Here is a 10,811-nt window from a genome sequence, read left to right on the forward strand (position 1 = left end):
TTGTTGCAAATTTGTTCATATTTACATGTATCTACGCAGAAAAGAGCGACAAATTTGTGACACTTAAATGGAAAGGAGTATGTATACACATTTATGCAGTCCTGCTAACATTAAAAAAACTGTTTCATAGAGGAACTCATGTATGGTTGGAAATTACATTTACACCACGGTACGGTGTGGGCCCACATGTCATAGAGGAACTCATGGCATGTGCTACTCAAAGTTATGGGTTTGCTTTACCACGTGAGAATCTTCTGAGTGCAGTGCAGAAAGGAGTGAAGTGGGCGTAGTCAGGTGCGGAAGCTCGTCAGGGCCACGTCAGGACCTCGCCGGCTGCCACACTGCATGCGGCACCGGTACCACCACCGTCTGCCGCACCGGCCACCGGCCACCGGCATCGCGCGCGTGCGCGCTTGCTTTCTCGCGTACGTGCGTGCGGCCACGCTTGGTCCATGGATCGGATCGACATCGACCCGCTCCTTCGGTTGTGTGTTGATCATCTTCAACCTGCGACCGGGTTTTTTCTTGATGCCCAATGACCCCCGCCTGCCGCTTGTGCCGTTCCAGTAACAAAAGCTAGCATCTCCAACAAAAGTTACTCCTATCTCGATCCTTTTAAGCATTTTTTAGTTAACGGACTGTCTTCGAAAGTGCAAAATTAGTGGCTCGTTCGTCGTCGACCTTGTCCTGCATGCCCTCAAGACCAAAGACGTCGTCCATCTGTAGACTTCCAGCTCCAGCAATGCCCAACAAGATGCAATCTGCACATGGACCGCCATCGCGCGCTCGGAATATTTGGAAGCGGAGAAGGAAACGCTTTCTCCTATGGTATGCTGGTCTTCAACGCCCTGGATGAACCTCTAACAATGGCGGTCTTCCGTGTGGATGCATTCAAGATATTCGCGGCCTAGCTACCGTTGTGATATACCCTCCTCTGGGTCCCTTCTCATTACCTGGCATAATTAAGCCCGACCTAGTCATGGCCGGTCAGAAAAATACGTGTGAAGCGCGCACATACTCGTCGTCGATCCATCCATGCATTACCAGAAGGTGGAGTTTGAAACTGATGCTAAAGAACTTTTAACTTTGATGGAAGATTCTAGTGGTGGGAGATCCGACATTGCCTGCATTTGTGTGGAGATAAAGGAGCTTTGTGGGTATATTCCTAGCGTTAAATTCTTTTTTTGTTGGTAGGCAAGCCAATGAGGCAACGCATGCTTGTGCTAAGAGAGCCAATAGTAATAGAACAAGGTGTTTATAGGTGAATTATGAACCCCCCTTCTTAGAGTTGATCCTCGACAAGGATTGTAATCCCACAACTTAAGTTATAAAAAAATTGATTCGCTAAAAAAGTTTTTTTTTCTCCGCCGATATCTGAAATCTCGCTGATAACTGATTTTCTCGGTCGTCCGGTGTTTACCATACTTCTTGTAGTTTACTTACATTCGAAGAATTTTGTTAAATTTTGGATAAAATTATAATTTTGTTTGAAAAATCTGGATCAGTATTTTTGGTATTTCCAATGACGGGTAATACCGGTTACCGCCAGAATTTTCTAGAAAAAACCTTGGCGCGGCTGCATTCGAATCTAAAACCATATAATTACTTGATGACTAATTAGAGGAAGAAACTCGATTACCAATGGTGAATTTGGTTGGCAATCCAGTGTGAACTTGACAAACTGCCATTAATTCATCGGCATTTGGTGATATTAATACAGAGACCGGGTATAATGCTTAAACCTTTTAAGAAATAAAACTTCCTTTATAAAAAAGATATATGTTAAAATTAATATGTTGCTTAGACCTTATCATCAGTTAAGACTTTTGGTTAAATTGGTTAGTGCATTAATCAATCAATCAATCTATTATATACTAAAAGCACAATACGGGGTAGTGATTTCAAAACACCACGTTAATCCACATCATTTAATTATTTTGATTGTTATATCTAAAATCTATGGTAATTATTTAACTGAATAATGTTACGTAAACTATGGGTCATACACAAAAATAACGTCACAACCATGTCACGTCACCGTTACCAGAAAAAATCCAATTATCTCTTTAAAAGCACATTTTATCTATCTCCGTTGAGAAGTAATGTGCATGATAACTCTAAGAAAAACTCGAACGAATGAGCGTTACATTTTTTTACAGGACAGTGTTAGCTATAGGATCCAGTAGTGCCAGTTCGGAAGTGAAAATGTGATAGCTATTTGATGCTAGCAATTTGTTTTCACAAACTAGCTAATGAAGTCTTGACAAAACATGTTTCACTATTTGATGCTTGCATCTCTTTTCTACTACTTCTTGCATCAAAATTTATTGACTCAATTTGTACAAATATGAATATATCTATACACGGTTTAGTGTCATGACAAAACTGAGTCAACTAACTTGGGATGGAGAGAATATTTCATTTGCAATTACAAGCCCTGCCTATAAAGGAAAAAGGTTAAACGCGCCAAAACTATTCCACAAAAAAGTTGCTCCTAACCTACCAGGTTAGTCCATATCATGAAAGAAAATTGGACGACCAGATCTAAAAGTTGTCTTTGATTAATCGGATAACAAAATCTACAAGTCAAGTAATTTTTTCCATTTAGTTTGAATGGAGTCTACGTCAGACACATGTTAGAATAAGTTTTTGTGTGTGTGTGTCAGCTATTTACACGGAAATATCTCCCCTTGATCGAAAGCTTCTGCCAAAAAAAACACACAAATCGATAGATCGTGCCACATACATGTTAGAAAAAGAGGTTGTATTAAAATTTGACACATGCCAGCTATTGACACGGAAAATATCTTCAACTTTTAATAGATATAGTACCCATATAAAAAAAATTTATCATTGGTACATTGTGGTTTCCGTACAAAATTTTGCTCTTGAGGATCTACACACGGACATCCAAGAGAAAGCACATGCTAGCCTACATACACAAGCGCAAATGGGTAAACAAAAATAGCAAAGAGTGAGCTATATTACTAACTAGACTACAAAAAGTGAAATATATAGATTATTTTCAAAAATATTTTTAAAGCGCTCTCCTCAGGTGTTTCATACCTCTTATTTTTGTAACTATAATCCATATTTATTGATCTATTGTAAATATTTGATAAATGAAAATTAGAACGAAGCCTAACAAAAAGGATTCTCGGTCGAGAATGGATTTTGTACTTACGTGCATGGGTGTGGGTTTTTCTGTCACCGTTCATTTATTTCTCGAGATTTGTGCTCCTCATGGTAGATGGAAAGATCATTTTCTCTCTGCAACTTTTATCCGAATCTCAAAGCACAACGAACAGTGAAGAAAACATCCACACACATGCGTGCAAGTGCAAAAGTATTTCCCTTCTCCATTAAAACAAAAGTGCTTCAAGGTTTCTCGAAGTCACACCTATATTCATTGCATTACAAGTTCTATGTCTTTGGTGGCGAATATACACAAAATAGTATTTGCAAAAAATACACTAACATAATAAGTTTTGAAACCGGTAACATGCACCCACCTTAAATATGGACCCTAAGATCTTTGATTGGACTTTCACAATAGACACATCTTGGCTAACTAATTGTTAAAAGTTGACCCTAAGATCTTTGATCTATCTTAGTCTAGGGACATATCTCCCGCCTGACATGCTGCAAAAATATTATTAATTTCTGAACTAAGTAGAAAATAATAGAAGGATGAAAAGATGAGCCATTTTAATCCATTCTTATAGCATATTTGGTCGATAAAAACTAAAAAAAGGGCCAACAAAAAAAATTCCTGAAAAAAAACAAAAGCTCCATCAAGTTTCGTTGAAGTTAAAATTCCTCAAATCTTTATCTCCTTCAGGTATCCCGTGAGGATTATGAAGAAGATCAAATCTGCATATGGCCATAGTTGTGGTTGTGATTATTGTTTGAACCACAACATATAGAAATATTGAATGTTGAGAGTGCATATATTAATATAAGGTCACATAAGAACTATCATCCAACTCATAGTCTAAATTTTCATTTAGAATATTGTGCTAATGCAATATAAAAAAACACAAACATGATCAATAATATTGTGTCTTCTTAGATAACATAATCACCAAACACTCCCTAAATAAAATGCGGTTAAAATTTACATTAGATTCCATTACCCTATGGGAGTCCCCTAAGGTTAGATGATTAAAATGTTTCACTCACATTTATTCACTTAGGATCCTTTTGATAATATTTGAAATCACAATATGTGAACTACAAATTTATTTATTCCCAGTTATTTTTGGCACTTCAAAAGTAATGTTCTTGCATTTGAGAGGCCTACCAAGCTAGTTCCTTCAATAATACACAGCCGTGACTCGGTCGACACCGTATCTATATCTCGTACGGATACACTCGTGGATCGATCTGCATGCATCCAATTCCAGGCTCAGCCAGCGTCCATCAATAGTAATCTCCTGGATTTGACGTGTGTGAGCAAGCTGTAACCGATCTGGTGAGTGCGCGCGTACGTGAGCGGATGGCTCAAGGAACCGCGTGTGTTGCTTAACCCTGCAATCGCTCGTGCTCCCCTTTCTTTTCGCCCAAAAGATGGCCCAAGGAAACGGACTTCAACTTTTGTCTCTGCTAGCTCATCCGGCCTCTACCTCCTTCCTTCCCCCCTTTCTATCTTCCTGACTGAGTAACGCATGCGAATTAGTGCAACCAGTTACGTCCTTCGATCCATCGAGATAAACAAACAAGTTTGCACATTTCGTGTACTACATTGGATTGTGTGGTGCAAACACTTCAAGCTCTCCACTACGAATCGCCGATTAATTTCGCTTCCTTCTCACCATCAACTTTCCTCTTCTTTAATCCCCCCTTTAAGACTAGTTTCTCCTTTAATTCCTTGAACCTAATTCTTTTATCTCTTTAGGCTTGCAATGCAAGCACCACTATCGCTCGTCCATCCCGATCGATCGAGCACTAGACACAGTGATTCCCAATTTGTGCATGAGTGGGAATAGAGAACGTACTCGATCGGACAAGAGAGGAGAGGAGAAGAGTAGCGTGGCTTCTCCTCTGTCGTGTGTCCTCCATCTATATAAGCACGATGGCTTGTGCCACCACTCCTGCCTGTCCCTGTCCCACGGCCTCCCCATGTAAGCTCGACTAGCTAGCCCGGACAAGAAGCAACTCGCACAGACTCCCCCGGCCGGCCGGTCGAGCTAGCTGATCATCGTACGCGTATATAGGCGGCGGCGTGGCGCAGCGCAAGACATGGTGAAGTTCTCAAGGGAGTACGAGGCCAGCATCATCCCGGAGTGGAAGGGCGCCTTCGTCGACTACAAGTGCCTCAAGAAGCTCGTCAAGAAGATCAAGGTCGCGCGCCGGGACGAGGATGACTCCACCACCGCCGCCTCCGACGCCGACGCGCTCGTCACTGGCGCAGGCGCCGGTGGCTTCTCCGTCCTCAACCCCGTCCGCGCCCTCGCCGCCCGGTTCGCGCCCAGAGTGCAAGCTTCTCCGGTGGGTGCCTCGTGCTTCTTGCTTGGCAGATACTATGGCCGGTTGGTTTGGCCTACGTGCAAGGTGCTGACAACATACGTGTGTGCTTCCGATGTGCATTTTCGCAGGAGGACGAGGAGAGCTCGGATTCGTCGGGGGAGCTCGTGCGGCCCGCGGCCAGGCATGAGCGGGAGTTCCTGGAGAGGGCGGGGGAGGAGCTGGAGAAGGTGGACGGCTTCTACGCCACGCAGGAGGCGGAGCTGCTGGGCCGCGGCGAGGCGCTCATCGACCAGCTCCGCATCCTCGCCGACATCAAGCGCATCCTCGCCGACCACGCCGCCTCGCGCCGCGCTAGGGGCCTCCTGAACCGCACCCGCTCCATGCCGGCGACGGCGCCGCTCTCCCCGGCGCTAAGCGGCTCTGGCCGGTTCCTGCTCTCGGTCTCGGGCCTCGCCTCGCCGCAGTCCATGTCAGGTAGGTGTATGATGCACACGGACGCGTCCGTTCCGTTCGTCCGTTCGTTTCGTGTCAACGGCTCGTATCATGTATTTCATCTAAAACCAACCCACGTCATGTCTCAGCAGTCAGCACACATGAACCCCACTGGTTCATCCTTTATGCATGCACACATACTCCAAACACGTGACCAACTACAACTGTTAACTGTTGCAGACGGGAGCGTGGAGCTGCAGCAGGCGCAGATGACGGAGGGCGCCGCCGTGGCCGACGAGGTGATGGCGGCGCTGGAGCGCAACGGCGTCAGCTTCGTGGGCCTTCCCGGCAAGAAGGACGCCAAGAAGGACAGCAACAAGACCAGGAGCGGCTCCCTGCAGCTGCCAGCGACGGTGCGGATCGACATCCCGGCGACCAACCCCGGACGGACAGCGCTCAAGGTGTGGGAGGAGCTGGTGAACGTGCTGCGCAAGGATGGCGCCGACCCTGCCGCCGCCTTCGTCCACCGCAAGAAGATCCAGCACGCCGAGAAGAACATCCGCGACGCCTTCATGGCGCTCCACCGCGGCCTCGAGCTCCTCAAGAAGTTCAGGTACGCCATCGCCCTCGACGTCATGCGCCTGCCTGAGCTGGGCGCCATGCACGACTGATTCAGTTAATATATTTTCATTTTCTTATGATCTGAGAATTGTGCCAGTACTACCTTTTGTGGTGTCTCTGACGGCTTTTCTCTGCCTTTTCTCCTGCTGTTTCAATGGATGATTGATGGTTGCAGCTCTCTGAATGTAAAGGCATTCACCAAGATTCTCAAGAAATTCGTCAAGGTTCGTCATAACATACCACCCACTAGCAAACATATGTGTACTTTACTGCATTGGAAAATGGATGGACAGCAACAGGGTAGAGTCTTAAGATATAGACAAAATAAAAGGAGAAATGATTTGCTTAAATTATACTGTACCTCTTTTAGGCGAGTATATAGTTGACGTAGTATCAACTATAATCAAATAGCACACTGCCAGCTAAGTGGTCTGTGTGGCCGTCCTAGTGAACAGGCGGCAAGCAGATACAGAGTTTGTAACAATAGCAACAAGAAAAACTAGTCTAGCTCTGAAGAAAAGGATTAGTGATAGAATTCATTGACATACATGTGTAAACTGAAGTTTTACGCTATCGGCAACTAACACTTATCTTCTCTCAGGTGTCAGAGCAACAGCGAGCAACGGACTTGTTCTCAGAGAAGGTGAAGAGATCATCGTTCAGCACATCTGACAAGGTATCGTCATCATCTCATAAGATTTATATAAGCGTTTCAGACTTATTGGACCACGAACTGAATGAATTATTGGATATTATACTGTGAAATCTGGAGCAGGTTCTTCAGCTTGCGGACGAGGTGGAGTCCCTCTTCATGAAGAACTTCGCGGGCAACGACAGGATGGTTGCGATGAAGTACCTCAAGCCGCAGCAGCCCAGGAGCACACACATGATCACCTTCCTCGTAGGCACGTAGATTTTAATTACCAGATTCATCTGTATATGTGCCATCTATAGTATCGAAATTCTAATTTTTTGTTTTTCGTTTCGTGTTTTCAGGTTTGTTCACAGGCACATTTGTGAGTCTGTTCATCATATATGGTATTTTGGCCCATGTTTCTGGCATTTTTTCCTCTGCTGGAAATACAGCCTACATGGAAGTAGTTTACCATGTTTTCAGGTAATTTCAAGTATGCTATGTTGTTGGCATGAGCTCAGTGTTTATTTTTTTTGTTATATCTCTATTTAACAGTTCAGAATAAAGGATGCAAATTTACTTCAGACTGACAGTAGTTGTGCTTTCGCTCTTCTGCAGCATGTTTGCGCTCATCAGCCTCCACTGCTTCTTGTACGGATGCAACTTATTCATGTGGAAGAGCACCAGGATAAACCAGAATTTCATCTTCGATTTCGCCCCGAACACCGCTCTCACGCACCGGGATGCCTTCCTCATGTCTGCATCGATCATGTGCACGGTGATTGCCGCGCTGGTCATCAACCTGTTCCTTAGAAATGCCGGTGCGTCCTATGCCAATGTTGTGCCTGGCGCACTCTTAGTGGTAAGTAACACAACCATATATGGGGGAAAATTCATAAGTCAGGTTGTGTTGCAACTGATCTCAGTTCTGAAATACTATTTCAGTTGTCAATGGGAGTTTTAGTCTGTCCGTTTAACGTGTTCTACCGCTCGACACGGTACTGCTTCATGCGCATCTTGCGAAACATCGTATTCTCTCCATTTTACAAGGTAAGGATACATCAAAGTTTTCGACCCACACACTTCTATGAACATATATTTGATGATATGCCTTCCTTTTGATGCAGGTTCTGATGGCCGATTTCTTCATGGCTGATCAGTTAACTAGCCAGGTAATAATCAAACTTGCACAATTATACGATGTATCCTTTAAATGCAACCCCTTAAAAGCTAAAGGGGTATCTATTGCAGATTCCGCTATTAAGGCACATGGAGTTTGCAGCGTGCTACTTCATGGCAGGAAGCTTTAGGGCTAATCCATATGAGACGTGTACAAATAGCCAACAATACAAGCACCTAGCCTATGTGATTTCCTTTCTCCCTTACTACTGGAGAGCTATGCAGGTATAGATGGACTCATGAAAAAATAGTATGATTTCAAGTTGTTCCAGTCACTTTCAAATTAAACCTTGTGAATACGTTTTGCAGTGTTTAAGAAGGTACCTGGAGGAACATGACACGAATCAGCTTGCCAATGCTGGCAAGTACGTGTCGGCAATGGTTGCAGCTGCTGTCAGGTTCAAGTACAGTGCTACACCGACGCCGTTCTGGAAGTTGATGGTTATCATCTCTTCCTCAGGTGCCACTCTTTACCAGCTCTACTGGGACTTTGTCATGGACTGGGGCTTCTTCACCCCAAAATCCAAGAATCGATGGCTTCGAGATGAGCTAATCCTCAAGAACAAGTCGGTCTACTACATTTCAATGGTACTGTACTTTGTTCAACTAATTTATAGTACAACATCAAAACAAGCTAGGATCACTTATTCCTTCACAATGCAGGTGCTAAATCTGGCACTGCGTCTAGCCTGGACGGTGAGTGTAATGAAGATTCATGTTAGTAAGAACCAGACTCGTCTGCTGGATTTCTCCCTTGCTTCACTAGAAGTAATTCGGCGAGGACACTGGAACTTCTACAGGTATTTGAAACTAGTATAGAGCTGGAATCATTCTCTTCAGTTTAGTTTTCTACCTAGTTTTAAAAAAATCAGTTTTTTAGTTATGTAATAACTTGGGTGCATCGCTGACCACAGGCTGGAGAATGAACACTTGAACAATGTTGGCAAGTTCAGAGCAGTGAAGACTGTCCCGTTACCATTTCGTGAACTTGAAACTGACTGAGAAGACGGAGAGAATAGTGTGCCCAATACCAAGGGAATTTAGGATCGGAGTTCCAGGAATGGTACGCTGACCCTGGTAGTCTTGCTGTTAGATTTGGTGTCGAGGCGGAAATAAAATCTTCGGAATGGCCGCCGCCGGCCGTTCTTGGGCCAAACAGCCATCTGCCATTTTCCTTTCATCTTGGTTTGTTTCGTGCGGGGTGAATTGAGGTGGACGATGTTGCCACCATCTCCTGTCCCAGTTCGGCGGCAACACCTCGGGTGATTCGAGGCCGGCGTGCCCGATTAATTTGATGACTGCCAGACGTTCGCATATTCGGGCGGCGAAGGACGCCATGCCCATCGGGTGCTCGGGTAAATACCCGGATATATATTTTCTGTTCGATTGGTTTAGTTTTTAGACATAGGAATTGTAAATCATATTGTTTGTGACATTGTAAATGAGTTCGTCCATGTTCATGTGTTCGTCTGTGGAGCACTTTTTGAGTACTCTTCAATGTCGGACGATTTGAACAACGATTTGTTTAACGACTATGAGATCGAGGACATCATTTTGATGCTAGCCGTGAAATTGAGGGGGAAAACTGCAGAAAATGGAAGGGATCCAAAGTGGTTCATCTTTGCATAACTAGGAATTAAGTTCTAAACCATGAAATACTTATGAAGGATTGTTTTATCGATGTTTGTACATATCATGCTCATCTCTTTAGTAGACGGTAATGAATACTCGGAGTCGAGCTCTCAAACATGAAATTCACATGAACTCATTGTTAAAACCATCAGGAGATTTTTCATTAGGAGGGGAAGAAATGATTTTCTCGATTTCCTCCTCAAAAAAATGTCTATCCATGGTGGCCTTCGTATCCATATCAAGCTTGCTTCAAAAAGATCCCACAGGTTGAAAGCCATATTTGGGTTATGAAATTGTCCCATTATGTCCTTAAATGCATCCTACAAAATTGTTTTATTACCATCATGATTAGTATTCTCCACTTCCTCCTTGTTTAGCAATGAAGAGATGTAATTTTGTCTATTGGATATTGTGGCCCTTGCGCGGAAGAATTTTGTATTTTCTTCACCCAATTTCATCCACTTAATTTTTCCTCTCTGCCTCGAGTATGTTTTATGATTTTATAGCAGTTTTAAGACATGTTTCTTCAAAATATCCTGAAGTCACATTCTAGTTCTTCATAATATCCCTCAATTACTATATTTACATCCGAAATCATCTTTATCATGGAGGAAATGTTTTTCGGCCAAAGTTTAAGGCCCCTTCTAACATCTTAGGATCTATTCTTTTGCACTACTGCTATATCCCGCTGGAATATTACAAGTTGCTAGTGTAAGGGTATTTATACGCAGGTTTTAGTCTGTAGCTGATGATGAAAGATGGTTGGAGACCCCCACCCCATTCATTAAATAAGAAAAATGCATAAATTTCTCTCAAATTTCTCTTATAATTATGTTTGAGTCAA

The 10,811-nt window shown here is 43.5% G+C and overlaps 1 protein-coding gene across 1 annotated transcript; it reads left to right on the forward strand.

Annotated features, from left to right (window-relative positions):
* The first annotated feature begins 5,117 nt into the window (after positions 1–5,117).
* LOC124693449 (phosphate transporter PHO1-2-like) lies at positions 5,118–9,811 on the forward strand. The gene is made up of 14 exons (XM_047226924.1): positions 5,118–5,490; positions 5,598–5,943; positions 6,142–6,514; positions 6,698–6,746; positions 7,124–7,198; positions 7,298–7,427; positions 7,519–7,639; positions 7,775–8,018; positions 8,102–8,206; positions 8,284–8,328; positions 8,408–8,560; positions 8,645–8,923; positions 8,999–9,135; positions 9,250–9,811. Exons 1-14 carry the CDS (start codon positions 5,242–5,244, stop codon positions 9,335–9,337), a joined length of 2,394 nt encoding a protein of 797 aa, XP_047082880.1. The 5' UTR covers positions 5,118–5,241; the 3' UTR covers positions 9,338–9,811.
* The last annotated feature ends 1,000 nt before the right edge of the window (positions 9,812–10,811 follow it).

Source organism: Lolium rigidum, chromosome 2, assembly GCF_022539505.1.
Source record: "Lolium rigidum isolate FL_2022 chromosome 2, APGP_CSIRO_Lrig_0.1, whole genome shotgun sequence".
Lineage (NCBI taxonomy): Eukaryota > Viridiplantae > Streptophyta > Magnoliopsida > Poales > Poaceae > Lolium > Lolium rigidum.